The 23,765-nt window shown below is 34.3% G+C and overlaps 1 protein-coding gene across 5 annotated transcripts in view; it reads left to right on the top strand.

Moving 5' to 3' along the window:
* The window catches only part of ARFGEF1 (ADP ribosylation factor guanine nucleotide exchange factor 1), a 149,672-nt gene that overhangs the window by 67,362 nt on the left and 58,545 nt on the right, over nt 1-23,765 (top strand). For 4 of the 5 annotated variants that reach the window (XM_058699744.1, XM_058699746.1, XM_058699745.1 and 1 more), the window contains exons 8-11: nt 11,477-11,652; nt 12,827-12,960; nt 16,560-16,794; nt 23,649-23,748. In XM_058699744.1, the coding sequence (XP_058555727.1) occupies nt 11,477-11,652; nt 12,827-12,960; nt 16,560-16,794; nt 23,649-23,748 (645 nt within the window). Of the gene's footprint in view, nt 1-511; nt 610-11,476; nt 11,653-12,826; nt 12,961-16,559; nt 16,795-23,648; nt 23,749-23,765 lie in introns of all 5 variants that reach the window. The other variant, XM_058699747.1, reaches the window with a different exon arrangement.

Genomic DNA, 23,765 nt, shown 5'->3' with positions numbered 1-23,765 from the left:
ATACTCCTAAATGCATGAAACTTGATAAAGAAAATATTTAAATTGATTCAGTTTTGAGTATTTCATGTCTTTTTTTGAAAAAAATTAGGCTTTCTTATACCTTTATTGTCACAAACAAGGTATAATTGATACAGGGGCAGGTCATATCTTAATGGATATATCTTTGTAATACTATAAAGATGTTTTATTACAGTTTGTTAGGATTTTATCTCCCATTTTCCATAAATAGTATTATTTATAGATAGGATTAGATTTGAGACTAATCCACTGAAACTTATTTAATTCATGGTATCTTGCCCAGGATTAAGCATAGAACCTTGCTGCATAGACTTCTACATATATGATTAAATGTATGTACAGTATGGCTCTTGAATGAGAATAATACTGTTTCAGCCATACTAACTCCCTTTTATATTACCATTCTTTGTAAGAATATCTTTTCTCCTTTAATGAAACACTAGAACCAGGCATTCATCTGATTGCCTTCTTGTTTTTTCATCTTTTCATTCAGCAAATACTAAGGAAGTACGTACAGTTGTGTGGCACTGTAGGAGGATACAAAAGTTAATCCAAGATAGACCATGCTCTGGAAGAAGGGGGTTCTGGAATGTATGTATGTAAGACTAATACAAGGTATAAAGTGATAAGTGCCATTAGAAAGAAATAGCTAACATCCTATTAAAATTTTGTAAAAAGTGATTATTTCTAAAATGATCTGGGAGGACTTCATGTAAGTGATGACACTTGAACTTAGACTATATGGATTCACACAAGTTTGGGGAATGGTATTTGATGTATTGGAAACTCTGTTAGTTCAGATTTAGAGGAGAGGATGGTTTGGGAATTGGCAGGTGGTAGTTTGGCTGAAGTATAGAGTATGTGATGTCATACAATAGAAACTAAGGTTAAAGAGATTTTTTTTTTTAATGTTTATTTATTTTTAAGAGAGAGTGTGAGCTGGGTGGAGGGGCTGGGGGGGAGGGGAGGGGAGGTGCAGAGAGACAGGGAGACACAGAATCTGAGGCAGGCTCCAGGCTTTGAGCTGTTAGTGCAGAGCCCGATGCAGAGCTTGAACTCATAAACACCATGAGTTCATGACCTGAGCTCAAGTCAGACGTTCACCTGGCTGAACCCCCCAGGCGCTCCTCTTTGTTTTTTTTTTTTTTTAAGGGGGCAGGGAAGAGAGGGAGAGGGAGAACTTTAAGTAGGCTCTACACTGTCAGCGCATAGCCTGAGTGGGTGTGGGGCTCAAACTTGCGAACCATGAGATCATGACCTGAGCTGAAATCAAGAGTTGGACACTTAACTGACTGAGCCACCCAGGCACCCCTAAGGTTAAAGAAATCTTAAGCTTACTAATTAAAAGTTTAGGATTTTAGACTTTATTCTATCACAAAATGAGTTACCATTATGAATTTTTTAACTAATAGATGGAATGATTAGAATTATTCTGTTAGAAGGAAGTGCGGAAGTAGAAAGTACAATAGGAGACCAGTGCAGTAATGGAATCCTCAGCAGGACAGAAACAGTGGAAATGAAGAAAATGTGAATGAGAAGTGAGATATCGAATGTTGAATCAAGTAGGCTTTGCAACTGGGGTGCCTGGGTGGCTCAAGTTGGTTACTTGTCCAACTGTTGATCTCAGCTCAGGTCATGATCTCATGGTTCGTGGGATTGAGCCCTGCGTCAGACTCTGCATTGACAGCGCAGAGCCTGCTTGGGATTCATTCGTTCATTCATTCAATCTCTCTCTCTCTCTCTCTCTGTCTCTTTTTCTCTTTCTCTGTCTTCCCCTCCCCTGCTGGCTCTCTCTCAATATAAATAAATAAACTTAAAATAAATCATTAAAAAAAAAAAAGACCTTGCAACTGATTAAATACCTTGCTGAAAAAGAAATTATAAGGTATGTTAAAGACCCCAAGAATATCTCAAGATTTTGTGATTTACTAGAGGGACTCAAAGGACTCCTCATATAATTATACTCACCACTAAAATTTTTACCATGTAAGAGTACGATACAAAATCATCAAAGGGAAAAGACGTGGGGCAATGTCTGAAGGAAATCAGGTGCTTACTTCCAAGAGCCCTCTCCCTGTAAAGTCACACAGGAAGTGCTTAATTCCTCCACATCAGATTGTAGGTGTTGGCTACCAGAGTATCTCATTAGACTCAGTGCCCAAAGTTTTGTTGGCACCCTCTACTTGCATGTACCCAAATTTCAGATTTCCAGAAGGAAAGCTGTATTTAGCATAAACCACATTATTTGTACAGTTTAGGCACAGTAAGCCACTCCTACTAGGTCTGGGAATAGTGCAAACTCTTCCAAAATGTAGTTCCAGGTGCCAGCCAAGGACCAACCTTGCAAGCAGTCTTGGGCCTGCTATGTTAACTCATCTCTGCTTCGGTGGTATCCCAGTTTCTGAGTCTAAATGGGTAGGTGGATGGTTGTGGAATTGGTAGAATTAAATTATGTTGGAGGAAAAGTTGGCTTGGGAGAAAAAATTACTAATTTTTTAGTGCACCATCCATGTGGAAATTTTATGATACACATAATAGAAATCTAGAAATCTGGCCTAAGATATCAAGACAGGTGCTATAGATGGGAGTCATTTTGTTATAAAGTAGTAGTTAAAGCCATAAAATCATTGAATGGGCAAGTATAGAGACTAAAGAAGAGGCCATGCTCCTGGGAAGTCCGAATTTAAAAACAAAAACCCTTGTAAACTTAGGGAAGAAAGAGCATTATGTGCCCATGCGTTCTTTAGAAGTTTAGTAATACATGTTAGGGGATGGCGAATTATGTTCCATGAGCTAAATTTAGCCCATTGCCTATTTTTGTAAATATTGCTTTTTTAGAACACATGCTTATTTATGTATTGCCTACAGTGGCTGTCTTTGCACCAGGGACCATATGGCCTGCAAAGCCTAAAATGTTTACTAACTGGCCCTTTGCAAAAAACTCTTTACCAGTCTTGAATACATATCAATACAGAGTGTGAAGTGAAATTTCTTTGATTTTTCTGCAACTTTTTACTTAGAACATTTTCATACCTAGAGAAAAATCCAAAGAACAATGCAATGAACACCTGTATGCCCTTTCTCTGGATTCACTAGTTGTTAAAAATTTTGATACATTCATTTTATGTGTGTTTAAATAGACCTACACACATACGTGTATGTAAATGTGTGTGTTTTGCTTGCCTTTGCTGAACCATTTAAAGATGGGTTATATATATCCTGATGCTTTACTCTCTTACTTCAGCATATCTTTTCTAAGAATAAAGGCATTCTCATACATAACCATAATTCGTTTTCGCACCTAAGAAAATTAACACTATTTCAAGCATATCTAATATAAATACTACATTTTATAATGTTCCCAAATTCCCAAATCGTCTCTCTTATATCCTTTTTTTCTTTTTCCTTTTTAAGTACAGGGCCCAATCTGGGTACGCTCACCGCATTTGATTGTGTCTCTTTGGTCTCATTAGTTTAGAACAAGTTCTCTTGTCTTTCCCCCCATCTTTCATAACACTTACCTTTTGTTAAAGAGTATGAAATTGTCTTGTCGAGTGTTACATATTTTGAGTTGATAGGGTAGTTTCCTGATTTAGAGTAAATGTATTTGGCAAGAATACTGCATAGGTAATGTTGGTACTTCTTATTACATCATGTTATGTTAATTGATACATAACAAGTTACCCATATTAGTCATGATGTTTGATCACTTGGTTAATGGTGAGCACTAGGTCTCTTCATTGTAAGGGAGCATTTTTCCCTTTATAACTATAGTTGACCATTCAATAATGAACTGCATGAGTGCACTATATGTGGATTTTTTTCCATAAATACAGTACTATGAATGTATTTTTCTTCTTTTTTTAATGTTTATTTATTTTTGAGAGAGAGAGAACAAGCAGGGGAAGGGCAGAGAAAGAGAGAGAGAGAAGATCCTAAGTGGGCTCTGCACTGACAGCACAGAGCCTGATGGAGGGCTTGAACTCACAAACCATGAGATGATGACCTGAGCTGAAGTCGGGCACTCAGCCAGGTACCCCATCTTTCTTTTTGAAGTGGGCTTCACACCCAGTGCGAGCCTTGAACTCACGACCCTGAGATCAAGACCTGAGCTGAGTTGAAGAGTCCAGCACCTACTCAGCCACCCAGGCGCCTTTGTATTTTCTCTTTCTTAATGATTTTCTTTATATTTTTTCTAGTTTACTTGATTGTAAGAATACAATATATAATACATGTAATATACAAAATATGTGTTTATCGACTGTTTATGTTATCAGTAAGACGTCTGGGCAACAGAGGCTATTAGTAGTTAAGTTTTGTGAAGTCATAAGTTATATGTGGCTTTTTAACTATTTGAGGGGTCAGCACTCCTAACCCCCGTGTTGTTCAAGGGTCAACTGAACGAAATAATTTGAGAGTGATAGGTTGAGGTCATATGAGGATCCATCCACTTAGTGGTTTTAGCATCCATTGATGATCCTTGACTTCTTTAGATACTACATTGTTTACCAAATAGTGATTTCGTGATTCTAACATTAATTGACACTTTTCTATAGATAAGAGTGCTTCCCCTTAAAAAAAATAATACTGTGAACTCATGAATTCTTTTGTTATTCAGTGTATTATAATCATTTACCGTCATTATTCTTTGTTCCCGATTTGGCCAATAGGAATCCAGCTCCTGTGTCTTTGTGATGTGATTCCATTATCTTGGAGCACTTCTTGTTTTCTGGAACAGTGAGATGTTTTAAGTTAAACGTTCGACTTCCTCTTGCCTTAGCCCTGGAATCAGTTAGTTCTTTAAGGAGTTTTTGTTCTTTTTAGTGGGCAATTGTATTTAGAGACTAGGTGTGCTAGTGAGGTGTCGTTACTTCCTGGCCTTTCTAGTGTAGTGAGATAGATCTACAATCACAAATCATATTGATAGTTGCAGTTCACATCCAGTGCCACTAGGTTTCTCTTCATCTTCCTGCATTTCATATTTGTATCTCCCTTTTCCCAGCATTTCATATTTGTATCTCCCTTTTCCCACAGTAAAATCCCAGATTCTCAGCAACAGTGTATCATTACCAGCAACAACTAATTTAAAGTTCAAAAAAAAAAAAATTACGTATGTATTTAGTACATTTTCTACTAATGGTGAATAATAATACTATTTATAATTACAGAATTTACATTAGTAAACTGTGTTAACTGTTGATTTAATGTAATTTATTTTTGTTTTTATTTTTTATTTTAGAGAGAGAGAGAGAGAGCCATCAGGGAAGAGGAGCAGAGGGAGAGAGAGGGAATACTAAGCAGGGCTTGATTGATGCAGGGCTCAATCCCGATTTTTGCAAAAACTTGACCTGAGCCAAATCAAGAGTCAGACACTCAACTGACTTAGCCACCCAGGCGCCCCTGTTTTGTTTTGATTTAATTGAAGATCCTATACATGATTCAAAGTCAAAATTATATAAAATATTGACTCAAAGAATTCTTTTATCCATTCCTTCCTTTGCTGACATACCTTCCATAGGTAGCCACTTTCATTACCTTTTAGTTTATCCTTTATGTGTGTGTGTATTTCTCCCAGAGTAATAAGCAAGTATTCTGATTATTTCTCTTTGGTAAACACTGTATGTCTCCTCCCTTTTTTTTTTTTTTTTGGTCCCCCTTTTTTTCATTTAATATATTCTAGGAATCCTTCTATTTCAGTTGATAGAGATTTTCCTTATTTTTTTTTTTCTCTTGACTCTATTACGTGGATGTATCATAGTTGATTTAACCAATCCACTACTGACAGGAACTTTGTTTGTTTCCAGTGCTTTCCTATTACAGATATTGCTGCAGTGAGTAGCCATATACATCTGTATTGTTTTGTATTTGTGGGGGTTTATCTTGAGGGAAGATTCATAGAAGTGAGATTACTGGGTCAGGTGGTAAATGTGAGTATGAAAATTAATTAGCTGTTGCTGAATATCCCTTTACAAGTGTTGCACCATTTTGCACTCTTACCAGCAATGTATGAGAATTCCTTTTTATCCATAATTGCCAGTGGAATTTAAAGTTTTGTATTTTTGCCAACCTGTTAGGTGAGAACTCTATCTTAGTTTATTTTTTTTTAATTCTAGTGCATTTAATATTCAGTGTTCTGTTAGTTTCAGGTATTCAGTGTAGTGATTCAGCAATTCTGTACATTACTCAGGGCTCATCATAAGTGTATTCTTAATCTCCTGCACCTATTTCACCCATCCCCCACTTCCCCTTTGGTAACCTCCAGTACTCTATATTTAAATGGAGTCTGTTTATTTTTTTTCTTTCTTCATTTGTTTTGTTTCTTAAAGTCCACATATGAGTGAAATCATATGATAATTGTCTTTCTCTCACTTACTTCACTTATCATTACACTCTCTAGATCCATCCATATTGTTGCAAAAAGCAAGACTCCCTTCTTTTTTATGGCTAAGTAATATTCCATTGTATAGGCGTACCACATCTTTATCCATTACTTAGTTGGGTTTTAATTTGCATTTCTGTATGAATGAAATTAAATATATCATATGTAAGGGCCATTGTATTTCTTTTTTTAGTGAATCATCTATTCATGTCTTCATTCTATCATGTTTTCATCCTTCTGTTATCCTTGATTTTTTTCCCTTAATTTTTAAGAATCCTTTTTACATTAGGATTCTGTGATATATTTTATGAATATTTTCTTTCAGTTTATTATTTTCCCAAGTCTTTTGACTTTGATACACTGCTCTGAAGAGCATTCTTGTTACAGATATCTTTTAGCACTTTAGGATACACTTCTAAAAAAAGGAATACTTTGATCAAAGTGTATGGGCATTTAAAATTTATATGTAATGCTGTTTAATATCACTTTGCTAGATGGATTATATCTTATTTTAATTTGTTTTTGATTACTTGTAGGGTCAAAACACAGGGAGCAGTCATTATTTTTGTAGGTTAAATGTTGGCAGTTTCATGGTCCAACTGAGTATCTATGGGTTATTTATACTTTTCTGAATTGCCTATTCATGACTTCTTAGCGATTTCCTTTCAGTTTTTTGGTTTCTCTGTTCTGATTTCAAGATTTATTCATATTAAGAAATTAACCCTTATTCAGTGTATTTTAAATATTTTTTTCTAGTCTTTGTTTTATTTTCATTTTGTTTAGCCTTTGCTTAGGTTATTGTTCTGAGCAGATATTTGACCACATAAAAATTTTAACAAATACTGCCTTTTTCTTTGTGAATTCTGTTTTTGTCTTGCTTAGAATGGATTTTACCACAAAACTACAGAAATAATCTGCTATACATTTTTCTAATACTTTTTTAATTTTTTGAATTCACATCTTTAATTCATCTGAAATTAATTTTTTGTGTATAGTATGAGATTGCATAGCTAACCTATAGAATAATCCTTTCCCAATTAATTTGAAGTGCCAATTTTATCCTACATGATTCTGCTGGAGTTTTCTCTGTAGTAACATTGAGCTATTTATTTGTATTCAGTGCTGAATTGTTTAAAATATTTTAATTTTATAGTACATTTTAGTCTTTGTAGTGCAAGTCCCCCATCCCCTTGCCAGTCAGTTTTTGTAAACATCTGTTAAGTGTATGCTACATAACTTTAGATCCAATTCATTCAATTTAAAAAAAAGTTAGTGATTGGAGTTGTATTGTGTTCTTAACTTGGGGAGCTGCATCTTCTTTGTAGTATTAAACCTTCTTATCCAGACACAGAAGTTCATTCAGTCAAATCTTCTATGTCACTCAGTAAAATTTCATTGTTTTCTTTCTTTGGCTCCTTCACATTTCCTGTTAAATTATTTCTCTGTTTTTTGTTCTAGTTGTTTTAAACAAAAAATTTTTTTAATGTCATTTGTTTTTTGAGGGAGGGTGGGAGGGAGGGAGACAGAACACAAGTAGGGGAGGGACAGAGACACACACACACACAGATGTGAAGCAGGCTCCAGGCTGTCAGCACAGAGCCCAATGTGAGGCTCGAATTCACAGACCATGAGATCATGACCTGAGCTGAAGTCAGATGCTTAACCGACTGAGCCACCCAGGCGCCCCTTTTTTGTTTCAGTTTTGGTAGTATTTTGGATGAGTTTTTTCCCACACTTCCTAATTTATTTTTTTCATTTTAAGTTTATAAAGTCATATATAAGATTACTTTATTACTGCATCTTCTCAGTTGTTTCTTCCTTATATTTGCCCTTTTTCTTCTTACTTGGTGAGATTTGACTTTATGTTCAACGATCTTTTTGTGGTCTTTGTCCTGTTTTAGTCTAGTGATAACCATCCTGCTAGGGTGAGTGCCCATGTGGGCAGCTGTGCCATTTGTCTTCTGTCACTCATTTGCTAAGTGTAGATGACGTATTTCTTCCCATACACCTGAGCTACTTTGCCAGTTTGCTGACCTCTGTTGTGTCCTCATACAGCCTGTACTTCCTCATCCTCTGGGTGTGTGTGGATCGAACTGTGTACTTCTGTGTCAGCTCTTTGGAAAGAGGAGAATCTCCCTGCAAATATGGGAAGGTGCATTGAAATGACTTTTACAGTTCTTGCTCTGGTCAGAAGTCACAAAGGGATTGAACTTCATTTTGACTGTTGGCACTTAAGCAATGGCCACAAACAGTTCCCACTTCCTAATTTAATTGGAATATAGAAAAACCCTTGTTTTCCATATTTACCTCCTATTTATTCATCTTCTGAACTCTGATATTTTCTAAGCGTTTTTTATTTGATAATCTTGGGTTTTCTTGGTGAAAAATATATTTTGTATTTTTTTCTTTTACAGTATTTATTCCTCATTTTTGTCCTTTTGTTTCTATTATATAACATTGGTTCGAACCTCATTTTGTTTTTAACATTATTGCTGTATTTCACTAGTAGGTATGATAATTGCTATTGTTTTTTGGAGGATACTCTGTCAAATTAAGTATGAGTGTGTGTGTGTGTGTGTGTGTGTGTGTGCGCGCGCGCCTGGGTGTGATTTTACTTTTTTTTTTTTTTTAAATCAGTCTTAACTTGAATTTTTTCATACCAGTGAAAAATACCAGACCAACAATTATCAAACTTACTGATGAAATATAGCAATAATGTTAGAAACATCACATCTGTCTCTTGTTTATATTTCTCCTAGTAATTTCAGTGGGATTTATCAAAGGAGAAGTTAATTTTTAATTGACTCTATTTACCATCTTGAAAACAAAAGTCTACACTTAATGTTTAAGGAACAGTTAGAAGAGAAAACAGAGAGAATAATAATATCTAACTCTATTAAGTACTTTCTGTATATCCCAAATGACTTTATTTGCTTTATTTACATTTATTCATTTAATCCTCCCCAAGCACCGGGATGTTTAGGTGCTGGTACTGTTCTCTTTTTTACAATGAGAAAATTGAGAGATTTTAAGTTAACTTGTAGGAAGCAGTAAAATGAAGATTCCAACTCAAGGATGTCTGGCTTCAAAACCTGAAAATAAAATCATAGAATGTTCTTGATTTCTTTTGAGAAATATACTAGGAAGGGAAGAAGGAAAGTATCATCAGTGAATATTGATTATTCCTCTTAGAAATTTGATAAAAAGGAGAAAAATGGGCAGTAGCAGAGGTATAGCAAGAGTTAAAGGAAGATTTTTTTCCAGTGAGATTTGAGTATGTTATGAGGAAGATTCAGTCATATACATGAAAATGTAATGTTATAAGAGAATACTTGGGGAGGGAAGACACAAATGAATGCAAGAAGAGATGAATTTGAGGGTGAGTGAATAGTTCACTTTAGAAATGCAAAGGAATATTTTTTCCCCTGAAATAAGAGGGGGAAAAAATTATTGGTGTCAAGGAGCTTTATGGTAGGACAAGGGAGATTGAGGTAGCCTACCTACTTCTTAGTTGAGTTGCCTGACTTCTTAACTACGTAGAATGTGAAAGTCATTTGTTAAGGGAAAGTGGTGGGGGGAGGCAGTGGGAGAAGGTGTAATTAGGTGCTGAGAGAAAATGGAATAAGCTTTAAGGGATTATCCATTTCTGATAGTCGTTATTAAATTTTTTTACTTCTTCCAGAGAATTCTTTGCTATTAAACATATATGTAAGATATATGTAATAAATAACACGTATTTAAAAGCTGCAATAGCATTTAGCACATAAATACATATATATTATACACATAATATATATATTAGGATAGTATATTTAGCATGTCTAACACTAGCATGTTAAAGCTCCAGAAAGGTCTACTGGGAAAACTAGTGTCTTATTTTGTGCAGCACAGAGCTTCCCAAATATATTTTATCAGTATCTTCATGTACCAGTTAATTGCAAAACACGCTTTGAAATTATCCAGTTTAATCTATCTAGGATATTCTAATTTGGAGAGCAGAAAGCAGCTTTAGACTAGGGGCATGAGATACACTCCTTTCATTACTGAATCAGTCAGAAATTGGGCATATATTACTATATATCTACAGAATTATAGCTACCACTTATTGTGAATCATTTATGTTCTTTATGTGTTGTGTGTGTGTAGGGTATGTGTGTTTTGGTGATTCCTCATTAAAATTATTTTTGCTGCTGATGAAGAAACTGAGACAAAGAAAGATGAAATAAGTTATCCAGTTAAATGGGAAAGACACGATTGAAACATAGGTCTTTCCTATTTCAAAATCTACTCAGTATAGTATATTTCCCTTGCTTATAGTTCTCTTTTGATTGATAGCATGAAATGAGCAATTTCCTGCTAGTTATGGCCACAGACATGTATGTATTTCTTTCTTAACATAATTATATCTAGAGTAGCTACGAAACTTGGTATTATTTGTAATATCTGTTCTACCAGAAATCATTTATTTCTGTTTATATTAATTAAAAGTATGATTATTCAGAGTGACATACTAAAAAATATTCAGGGGTATAGACCATTTTTTCCATATATGTGTTCCAAAGAATATGGAGTTATTAATAGCTATTCTAAAAAGGGGAAGAGGAGCTCATTGTAAAATAAATTTTGGAAACACTGCATATCATATATTCTCTTTGGAGAGCAAATTAAAGACTGTAATAAAGGAAGCTATTTCCCAGTATTTCTCTAACTTGCTTGATAATGGGATATTTTTTTTTTTTTTGGAAGACACTGTCTTAACATCTTAAGGAATTAGCATTCATTAGAACCAAGTTTAGTAGATGATAATATAGACTAAAAGTAAGCTTCTGTTTTGGCACATCCCAGTTAGCCTTTCATCAGCTGAGTGTGTTTCATAGCTAGAGCTACTTAAGGATTGTATTTGGATGTATTCCAAATGCATACTTACTAGTAAGTATACTAACCTTTAAATGGTGCCAATTCATACTATTTCACATTGCTTTCCTGCCATTGTTGCGTTTTAAATACTCTTTATGCCTTTTCAGTATACTTAAGTTAAGTCAGATATATTTGCATGTTTTTTTATTCTTACCATTTTAGATATGGGAGAAAGGACGACTATAAATGCAAGTGCAGATGGCAACATTGGAACTATAGAGGATGGTAGCGACAGTGAAAATATCCAAGCAAATGGAATTCCAGGAACACCAATTTCTGTTGCATATACACCATCTTTACCTGATGACAGATTGTCTGTCTCTTCCAATGATACTCAGGTATAAATGGGGGCAGCAGATGTCCTGTTAATCTTACACATTTATAGGCTACCAGCACTTTGTGGTGAATGTATCTAGTTTATAATGCTTGCTGATTACAGTTTGGGGAAATAAAGACTTAGTTTTTTCTCACTGATACAAATCAAAGCAGTTTATTCCCTAAATATATTGGTAGCTAAATTTCCAACTCTAAGCTGTGTTTCATATGTGTTCACATCTTCTCTTTGTACACCCCATTGAAATTACATTTAAAAAGAACATTTTTATCATATATTTGTAGGACAATTTTAGTATCACTGGATGAGGAAGAACTTTTAGAATAGGGAACTTCATCTTACTTTCATTCAGGGCTAAATGAAATCTGAACTATGGTAGTGATAAGGTTCTCCTGATCCCCCCTACCCTATATTTAGTGTGTTTTTATTCTTATCCTTTTAATTTTTTTTTTAACGTTTATTTACTTTTGAGAGAGAGAGAGAGAGAGAGAGAGCATGAGTTGGGAGGAGCAGAGCGAGAGGGAAACACAGAATCTGAAGCAGGCTCCAGACTCTGACCTCTCAGCACAGAGCCCAACGCAAGGCTCGAACCCATAAACTGTGAGATCATGACCTGAGCCGAAGTTGACACTTAACCAACTGAACCACCCAGGCGCCCCTTCTTATCCTTTTAGATAAGGAAGTCCTACCCTGTATCATTGACCCGTATGTAGGGTTCAACTTTCTTGGCCTTGTTGACCTTCATCAGTTAATAAGTTTTAAATATTGCCTTGACAGTTTCTGCTGTCTTATGTCTATCTGTGCAAAATAGCTAAAATAGGACAAAAACAGAAAACACCAAATGACAGGTAGTAAAAAGCATGGTTTAGGCAATGGATGAGGTGTCTTGTCAGGGCATGATGTGCTAGATTTTGTTAGTAATGGTATGAAATGGATAAATTTTGAAGAGTTTTTGGTAGCAAAGAGAGAATATTTTTAAATAATTTTTTTTAAGGTATTTATTGTTGGGGAGCTAGGGTGGTATGACAGATTAAAGAGAAGCAATGTGGCAAATTCTTCATCAGGTTTTTTTTCCAATAGAACCCCCTGTATTACTGAACTGAATAGAATACATAGAAGGCTGAAATGATTTTACATTGTCAAATGTCTCTATTTACATGGTATATTAACTTGTTTAGGAATCTGGAAATTCTTCAGGACCTTCACCTGGTGCTAAGTTTTCCCACATTTTACAAAAGGATGCCTTTCTAGTATTCAGGTCATTGTGTAAACTGTCCATGAAACCACTGTCAGATGGACCACCCGATCCAAAGTAAGTCATTGGCCATTCTGCTTGACACATACAGTATTTAATCTTGAAAACTTACTTACTGTAAGATAGTCTTTGGATTTTCTTATGTTCTTTTTGTCCTGTAGAACCCTGAAAAATGTATTTTAGGATTATTTTGCCTTTTTTAAAAAATTTTTTTAATGTTTATTTATTTTTGAGAGAGAGAGAGAGCAAGCATGAGCAAGTGGGGGAGGGGCAGAGAGAGATGGAGACAGAATCTGAAGCTGGCTCCAGGCTCCGAGCTGTCAGCACAGAGCCCGACATGGGGCTTGAACTCACAGACCTTGAGATCATGACCTGAGCCGAAGTCAGACACTCAACCGACGGAGCCACCCAGGCGCCCCAGGATTATTTTGCCTTTTAAAAAATGTACTTGAAAAATAGTTCCAAAATTGCTAGATAACTTATACTATTTCCCAAAGTATACCAGCAACATTAGGGGATTGTGCTTGGTACATAATAGGTGCTCAATAAATATTGAATGATTGAAAGAATTCTTATTTCAATATTATAAATAACTTTGGAGTTAAAATAGCCCTGTTATATGTAGCCTCATGCTAGGTTTCTGAAAGCTACCAGTTGAAAGTTAAGAAAACTAAGAGAAATAAATTTTAAAATTCATAATGAAAGGTATTATGTATTCATTAAGGTCTGAAAAATGCCATGATACCTTTCTCTGTGGGGAGCAGGGAATACTTAGAGATAGGAGTCACTTGTCTGGTTCCTGTCGAATGTGTAAGTTTAAGCCATAGGAAAGTGCCATTTGTAAGTCATAAGTTGTCAAATATCTTTCATTTCCTGTGAGTCAAATGTAACTGATTCTTGCTTAAGACTGGGTTTGGACACTCTTAATGTTGCAGCATGATGTAATATAGCATGACAATTTTAAGAGAACTTTCTGGAGAAAGAAATCTTAAAGAAGGCCTGAGTGACTTTGAGAAAAGAATATTGAAATAGTGGAGAAATGCAAGCAATGCTACTTCATTTTTTAAAACTGTAGAACATTTCAGTTTCTAAATGTCAACTGAGAAGAAAGACTAGAAGCAGTTACATTTGTTATATTTTCTATAGTTTTATTTTGTCACATTGTACTGATTCAGTGAGAAACGTCTTTTAAGCCCCAAAGCCAAAAGTTCTAAAATCATTTTAGGCCCAAATCCTGGGAATCAGAGATATAACTTACTGATTTTTCTTTATTTTGAAAATATAAACTCTACAGAAAAAGGATTAAAGTTGTTCAGATTGCAATGTAAGTTTGATTATACCCTATGTATGTTACAAAAATGTATTCAAAATTTTTTCAATTTTTTATTCTCACTATGAAAAGAAAAATAACCATCTCATTCTGAATTGTTAAAGACTTTAAGGAGCTAGTAACTTAAGAATTTGGTGTTATTGCTGAAGGCCATCTTTGCCTTGATTTGAAAATGTTATTAATCTTAAAAGTCTCAGATGTTTAGTTTTCCAAGTCAGATGTAAAAAGGTGTGATTTGAAAAACTATAAACAGAAAAGGGAGAATTCTTTAAAGTGCCCAAAATGAAAAGAACACAAAAGAAAATAGATGAATTTTGAGGAGTACTATGGGGGGAGGGTATTCATTTAGCTCTATAAAAAGAATATAGTTTTGGAGATCTGAAATCTTTAATATTTCAAAGGATTCTTATAAGGAATAATGTAAATTATCCTTCTACTCTGTGGGTTTAAACTAAATATTAGGAAATTTTGAACATAGAAAAGACCTTGATCATCAGGGACATTAAACATTGGAATTGAATACTGAAGAAATTAAATTTTCTAAACTCTTCTTTTCTAAAGAATATATGGTTTTCTCTCTTGAATGATTTTTTTCTAAAATTAATGGCTTTTTGTAGTTATGTTTTTGTTTTGTTTTGTTTTTTTGTCTTTGCTTCTCTTGATACTTTGTGATGTTGCTAAGATGATGATCCAGGAAATGTTTGTTAAGCTTGATTCATAGTTTGAAACTACCCTACTAAAATCTGCAGACCTGAAATTTCTAGCATCTTTTGCCTATAAAAGTGTACTTTATTGTGTCATAAGACAATCATTTGATCATTTCTTTATTAATTAATGCCTTATAGATAGTAGGTAGTTAATAAATGTTTAGATGAGTGCATGAATAAATCCATGAGTTACATTGAGCACGTGCTAGGTACAAGGCATTTTGTTAGAGCTGGGGATACAAAAATAACTTATAACAGAAACTCATGTGTTAGAGAATAGTAGGCTGCAGGTTTTAATAACTATTGGAATTGAGCAAAAAAGATGGTAAATTAGCTAGACTAGGAAGTAGCCATAACATAAAAGCCTTGGAAGGCTTCAACATGAAGGGGAGATACTTCACCCATGCCATGTTTTCCTATAGCTATTTAAAATCTTCTCACTGTTTCTAACTTGATTTATTTAAGGTGTGTGTGTGTGTGTGTGTGTGTGTGTGTTATACTATATTTGCTGCACATACATAGATTCAGAGGCATAGCCATCTTGGAAAGTTGATATGTAATAATGAGCCATGATATTATTGGTTCCAGTTATTTCAAAGATGGTAATATTTGTGTGGTTCCCACTTACATGAAATTAAATATTCCTTGTTAGAGTTTCTTAGGTCCTTGAATTACTCGGCACTTAAAAACTATAAAATTTTTAAAGTAGAAATCAGGAACAATTAAGTTTACTGTCTGTGGTGTGAATGCGACTGATAATAGCATTTGGAATAAAAAGAATTAGCTGCTAGAACGTTTAAGTGTGTTATGCATTTGAAAAGTTGCCTGGGATCCAATCTTCCTGGTCTGTTGGACTTAAGATGCCTGCTTTAATGAGAGAAAAATTATATTTGTGAAATCTGATAATTATAATGCTAGATACTGAGTAGAATATGGCATGGTGTATTGTTCAGAGAAAAAAGTGAAAATTTAAGCTGAAAGGGTAGTTTTTTGCTTTTCATTATTTAAAATATTTGGAATAAATGGGTAAACTTTAAGAGATAAATGTTCTGAAAGCCTCTTTGTATTTCAAAAAAGAAAACAACTTAAGTGGTTATTGAAAAAGTAACCTTGAAGTAGTCCTGTAACTTGGTCATATAACCAAAACTTTTTTAGGATTTTTGAGTAGCATGCCTAGGAAAAAAGCACATTATATACGAAACTATTATATACTATGGAACTATTATATACTAAATATGGTACTTAATCTGAGAAGAGTTCGTGATATTTTCTAAAAAGTGAAATACACTTGTGGAAGAAAGGAAGAAGGAATAAATCTTTATTTTTCTTGTCTCGTGGAACAGTATGTTGATTTTAAATATGTGTGGATGATTGTTTTCCATTTAAAAAGTTTATGAAATTATGTGCTTCTTGAGAACATAAGGGGAACTAACCCATTACTAATGGCGAAGTATTAGTATTATTCATATACTGTACTTTGTTTACATTGTAGACTTTTCTGTTCCTCTCTATTTAAAATTTGGTGAAATTATGTGGTACCAGGAAATATCTTTGGTACAGCTTTTAATACCATAACACTAAATTTGTCCATATACTTTGCCCTCTCTTTTACATTTTAGGTCTCATGAGTTACGATCCAAGATTCTTTCATTGCAGTTACTTCTATCCATTCTGCAGAATGCAGGACCTGTTTTCAGGACAAATGAAATGTTTATTAATGCTATTAAGCAGTATCTCTGTGTTGCACTCTCAAAAAATGGAGTCTCATCTGTTCCAGAGGTTTTTGAGCTTTCTCTTTCCATATTTCTTACTTTGTTGTCAAACTTCAAGACGCATCTGAAGATGCAAATTGAGGTATGTTCTGCATTTAGGCATTGTTAGGTAATTCGCTTGTTTCATGTTAAATCAGATTATTAATAACCTGGAAGGTTTTTCAGAACGTAAAATAATATTCGTGTATTGTTGTGAACAGTTAACCCTTAAACAATAGTGCTTTGAACTAAGTAGGCCCAGTTACATGTGAACTTTTTTCACTAAGTGCAGGTACAGTAGTGTAAATGTATTTTCTCTTCCTTATGATACCCTCCTTCCCTCATTCTTCCTTTCCTATCTTTCCTTTCTTTCTGTCTTTTCTGTCTTGAGAGAGAGAGGGAGCGACCGAACGAGCCAGGGATGTTCAGAGAGAATCCCAAGCAGGCTCCATATTGACACTGCATAGCCGAGTGCAGGAGTTAAACTCATGAACTGCAAGATCGTGACCTGAGCCAAGATCAAGAGTCAGATGCCTACTCCACTGAGCCACCCAGGCATCCCCCCTTATTATTTTCTTTTTTCTTTGTTTTAAGTTTATGTATTTATTGAGAGGGAGAGAACGAGTGAGGGAAGGACAGAGAAAGGGGAACAGAAGATCCAAAGCAGGCTCTGTGCCAATAGCCAAGGTTGGAAGCTTAACCGACTGAGCCAACCAGGTGCCCCACCTCTTTACGATTTTCTTAGTAACATTTTCTTTTCACTAGTTTACTTGATTATAAGAATACAGTATATAATACATATATAATACAAAATATGTGTTAGTTGAATGTTTATGTTGTTGTAAGGCTTCTAGTCAACAGTAGGGTATTAGTAGTTAAGTTTTTGGGAGTTAAAGTTCTATGTGGATTTCAAGTATGTGGTGATCAGTGCCCCTGACCCTCACATTGTTCAAGAGTCAGCTATGCTGCTTTTTTTTCCATTTACCCATTTAACTAACGTGTACTTATGAAATACTAAGCACTGGGTAAACACTGAGAATACAAAATCAAATTAAGACACAGCTCCTGCCTTCAAGGAATTTATACTGGTTGAGTGATTCTAGTTGTCTTGAGTTAATTTGGCCCTCACAATAATTTTGCCATTGTGTATATGGCATGTAATAATAAATTTGGTTATCTTAAAAGAAAGTTGCAAAATATACTTTATATTTATGGTTTTAAGCCATCGAAGTCTTGGGTACTTTAAAGAGGCTATTATTAGTAAGGATTATATTTTTAAGGTTATATTTTAGGAATTTGACATTTTAATTTTTGCTTTGTATTATTTTTCTAATGTGTATATTTTATTTCTGAAGTTTTATCCCCGGGTCTGAATGGTCATGTGGTGCTAAAATATTTCCAGAGACTTGGTAGAACTAATAATAAATTAGGGAGTTTTCCAGCCATGGCTGCACATATAATGCAGGTGTATCAGTTCGTGATCTTTTGTTTTCACTTTCAAATAATTGAATATTTAAAAATGGTATTTGTTTTACTGGACTTAATTGGTGCTTGTTTCCATTTACCAGTTGTTATTATATTGTCTTGGTTGGGACATTATACATTTTAGAAACCCTCGCTTTTGTGCTAGTTAGCTTTCAACTGTGTGTTTGATAGGCAGGTTACATTTTAATTGTTACAATTTTTTAAAACTGAAGTATAGTTGGCGCACAATGTTACATTTGTTTCAGGTGTACGACATAGTGATCTGACAACTCTGTACATTATGCTCTGCTCACCACAAGTGTAGCTGGCATCTGTCACCATACAATGCTATTAAAATGCCACTGACTATACTTTTCATTACCGTGATTTATCTATTCCATAACTAGAAGCCTGTATCCCCCAGTACCTTTTACTTATTTATAATTCTTATAAATTTTATATTTAGTCTTAACTAAAGATTGATAATTCATTAGCTCACAGAACAGATACATTATCATTTTCCCAGAGATTTGAGTGGTTAAAACAATCACACTTTATTACTAATCTACAGTATCTATTAAAATTCACATAGGATATTATGGGAATAAGACTGAATAAAGCCTTGATATTTTAAGTGAAAAGTTTTTATATTGGGGCCAAATTTTGGACAGGAAATAATTTCTGGTACATATATATTGCCAAATTTTAGTTTGTCTTATATCTGTTAAAATAACAGAAGGCATTTAACTAGGTAGGAGTAGTTGCTATCTTTTGATAGTTTTTTCCCATTATCTTCAGGAACTACAAATGAAGGAGATTAAAAAAAACCCAACTTTAGGAACTTTTGCTTCCATACTAACCCAAAAGTCTTTCATTTGATGATGAAGCATTTGGATTGCCATTAGATTATTTTGAAAGACTGTATTCATTTACTTAGAGATTTTTGAATGCAACTTTTTAAAGTACTGTTTAGACGACTGTGAAATATAAATTCATAGGGAACCAGGTATCACAAAAATCATTTAAATTGGGATTACTATTTTTGTAGATTAAATGCAAATTAAATGCAGATTTATTCAATATATAAAATTTTTGGAAGCACAAATTTAAAAGGAAATACTACTAGTAAAAATTTCCTTTCTCCTCAGATGGTAGATTCTCATTACAAAATTGTTTTAATACTGTTCTGTATATTTAAAGAGATTACATTTATTTTACTCTCCATTGTCCCTTATGGGGAGATTGAGGATCAGACAAGATAAATGTAAATCTGTTTTTGAAAATACTAAACATGCTCAAATGCTTGATAAGCTGTATTCTAGTTGGAGAAAACAAAGCCAACATATGAAAACCTAAATTTGCAAAGCAGTGTTGAAATTGTTATTACATGAATATTCATTTTATGAGAATATACACTTCAGAGTTTCTGTAATGTGATTTTTCTATGGACATTAACTTACATGTTTATATCAGAAAATCAGAAAATAGTTTATGCACAACTTTTCAAGAAAATATCTATTTGCAGACAAAGTGTTTATGATAGTATTGTTACTCTACATACGTTATGTTATAGGTGCTCTTTAAATCTTTTTTTAAGTTTGGTTTTTCTAGAGCCCCTGTTGATAAGCATGGTGTCTTAAATACAATTGAAGGCTGTTGCTTATTAGTACAGTTTGATAATCCATAGACAGTAGCTGAAGTTTTCATTTTCCTCTTTCTCCGAATCTAGTGGTTTTATTTATTCCATAAATTGGAGAGTTCCAAACTTTTTTTTATGTATTTGTTTGTTGAATATAATTGACAATATTAGTATCAGGTGTACAACATAGTGATTCAGCATTTGTGTACATTGCAGGATGGTCACTGTAATAAATCTAGTTACCATCTATTACCTTACAAAGTTAATACAAAATTATAACTATATTCCCCATACTTGGTATTACATCCCCAAGACTTATTTTATAACTGAAAATTTATACCTCTTAATGCCCTGGACCTGTTTTGCACCTCCACATCTTCATCCCTCTGTCAGCCACCAGTCTGTTTTCTTTATCTAGGAGTCAGGGGCTTTGTTTCCTTTTGTTTGTTTTTTTGTTTTTTGGACTCCACATGTAAGTGAAATCATGCAGTATTTGTCTTTCTCTGTCTTATTTCATTTAGCATAATACCCACAAGATTCATCCATGTTGTTGCAGATAACAAGATTTGTTTTATATGACTGAGTAGTGTTCCATTGTACATAAATATCCTATCTTCCTTATCCATTCATCTACCAGTAGACTTGGAGATTGTTCCTGTATCTTGTCTATTGTAAATAATGCTGCAGTAAACATAGGGATCATCTATCTTTTCAAATTAGTGTTTTCATTTCTTTGTAGAGATATCCATTAGTGGAATTGATGGATTATATTGTAGCTCTACTTTTAATCTTTTGAAGAACCTCCATACTGTTTTCAATAGTAGCTGTGCTACATTGTAAACTGTACAAGAGTTCCCTTTTCTCTACATCCTTGCCAACACTTGTTATTTCTTATCTTTTGGTTAATAGATGTTCTGATAGGTTTAAGGTGGTTTCTTGTTGTGGTTTTGATTTGCATTTCCCAGGTATATACATACATTTATATATTTATGTGAATATGTATGTGTATGTATGTATTTATATATATTTCATGTTTGCTTATTTTTGAGAGAGGAAGAGAGACAAAGCATGAGTGGGAAAGGGGCAGAGAGAGAGGGAGACACAGAATCCGAAGCAGGCTTCAGACTCTGAGTTGTCAACACAGAGCCTGATCCGCAGCTCGAACTCACAGACTGTGAGATCATGACCTGAGCTGAAGTCGGATGCTTAACCTACTGAACCACCCAGGCGCCCCTGCATTTCCCTGATTGAGCATCTTTTCAATGTGCCTGTTGGCCATCTGTATGTCTCCTTTGGAAAAATGTCTGTTTTTATCCTCTGCCCAGTTTTTAATTGGTTGGGTTTTTGTTTTGTTTTTTTTTGCTATTGAGTTGTGTAAGTTCTTTATATATGTTAGATATTAACCCCTTATTAAATATATGGTTTGCAAATGTCTTCTTCCATTCAATAATAGTGGTTTCTTCACTGTGCAGAAGGTGTTTAGTTTGATATAGTCCCATTTGTTTAATTTGTTTAATGCTTTTGTTTCCCTTGCCTTTAGAATCAGATCCAAAAAGACATCACCAAGATTGATGTCAAGAAGCTTACCACCTATGTTTTCTTCTAGGAGTTTTATGGTTAAAGGTCTTACCTTCAAGTCTTTAATCATTTTGAGTTAATTTTGCATATGATGTAAAATAGTGGTTCAATTTCATCATTCCACATACAGCTGTCCAGTTTGCCCAACACCAGTGATTGAAGGGACTGATTACTGATTCAGTCTCCTTTCTAGTAATTGGTCTATTCAGATTTTCTATTTCTTCCTGATTCAGTCTTGGAAGATTGTGTGTTTCTAGGAATTTATCCATTTCCTCTAGTTGTCCCATTTGCTGGTATATAATTGTTCATAGTAGTCTTCTGTGATCTTTTGTATATCGGTGAAATCAGTTGTAACCTACTGTTTCATTTCTGATTTTATTTGAGCCCTGTCTCTTTTTTTCTTGGTCAGTCTACCTGAAGGTTTGTCAATTTGTTTATCTTTTCAAAGAATCAGCTAATTGTTTATTGATCTTTTCTATTGTCTTTTTAGTCCATATTTATTATTTTTTACTCTGATCTTTACTATTTCCTTCCTTCTACTGAGTTTAGGTTCCATGTATTCTTCTTTTTCTAATTCCCTAAGGTGTAAAGTTAAGCTGTTTAATTGAGATTTCTCTGGTTTCTTGAAGTAGGCTTTAGGCTTGTATTGCTGTGATTCCCCTCTTAGAACCACTTTTGCTGCATCATACAGAATTTGGGATGTTGCATTTGTTTTCTTTTTTCTTTAGGTAGTTATGACCCAGTTGATCAGTAATGTGTTGTTTAATCTCCACATATTTGTAGTTTTTCCATTTTTCTTCTTGTAATTTCTAATTTTAAACATTTGTGGTTGAAAAAGATGTTTGCTATGATTTCACTCTTCTTGAATTTTTGAGACTTGTTTTGTGGTTTGACATGTGATTTGTCCTGGAGAGTGTTCCACGTGCATTTAAGAAGAATGTGTATTCTGTTTTTGGATTCTGTATACAGTTAACCCTTGAATGAAACAGGGCTAGCGACACTGACCTCCTGCATAGCAAAAAATCCATGTTAAATTTCTGACTACCCCCAAAATTACCTACTAATAGCCTACTGTTGACTGGAAGCTTTACCGATAACATAAATAGTCAATTAACATACATTTTGTATGTTCTATGTAAGTATTTATTGGTTGCCTACTTTATGCCTTGCAGTGTGGACACAGTACTCAGCAAGAAAGACCCAGTCCCTCCTTCTTAAAAAGTTATGGTCTTACAGGAAATGGTGGTGACCTTAAGGAAGTAATAGAAGTGTATTGGATTTTGTGAAAGAAAGCACATTTCTTTTGGGCTACCTCAGTTGGTACCTCACCCAATTAGGAGGGAGAAGATGTTAGTCACCTCATGTTATCAGTATGAATTTCTGGAGCACATAACCTTCACAAAGGTTAATATGTGACTTCTGGTGTTTTGTTTCGTTTTGTTTTGTTATCCCCTCTTAAATCAGTCATTTTTCCAAAATAAATTTGAATCTAAAAATTCTTTCTTAGCTCTTAAATCATAATTTGTTTAATTAGGTTGATTAACTCATTGTATTTGACATTATTTGGGGTAAAAAATACTGAAAAATAATTTGTTTACAGACAGTAGAGATTTCCACCATGAGAGTAATTATAATTTAAATTTACTTATTTTGAGAGAGAGAGAGTGCGGATGTGTGCATAAGCGGGGGAGAGGCAGAGAGAGAATCCCAAACAGGCTTTACACTGTCTGTGTGGAGCCTGAGGAAGAGTTGGAACTCACAAACTGTTAGATCGTAACCAGAGCTGAAATCAAGAGTTGGAGGCTGAATAGGTGACTGAGCCACCCAGGCACCCCAAAAGAGTAATTATAAAAAATACCATAGTGTAAGAGATTATTTTTATTGTGTGGATTAGAACATTAGGTACATTTAAATCTAGGAAAATTAAACACCTGGTACTATGATGTCTGTAAAACATAACTGATGAACAGAATATAATTTATACTCTTTGGGGTATTAAACAGTGAAGTATGAAACATTGGTTTTATAAATGTGTTCATGAAATTATCATGCAGAGGAGCTCCAGATCTTTGCAGATTTCTTTTGTAGTGGCTATGTGATAGCAAACAAAATACTGTGAAGTGCAGTGCTCCTACTACAAGGACTACTCAAAAGGAATTGAACTCCAGAGGAGCCTGGGTCATAATCTCTGCTCTATAGCTTTGGGATATTTAAAAAGTGATCATATATATGAATTATAAACACTATTTTAAACAGAAGTTTTTCCCTAATCACAGGTGTTCTTTAAAGAAATTTTCCTATACATTTTGGAAACTTCTACCAGCTCATTTGACCACAAATGGATGGTTATTCAGACATTGACAAGGATCTGTGCAGGTATTTGAAATTATCCT

The sequence above is a fragment of the Neofelis nebulosa genome, chromosome 14 (genome assembly GCF_028018385.1).
Source record: "Neofelis nebulosa isolate mNeoNeb1 chromosome 14, mNeoNeb1.pri, whole genome shotgun sequence".
NCBI classification, from domain to species: Eukaryota; Metazoa; Chordata; class Mammalia; order Carnivora; family Felidae; genus Neofelis; species Neofelis nebulosa.
The sequence above is the reverse complement of the archived record's forward strand: the minus strand, read 5'-3'. Positions and strand labels throughout refer to the sequence as shown.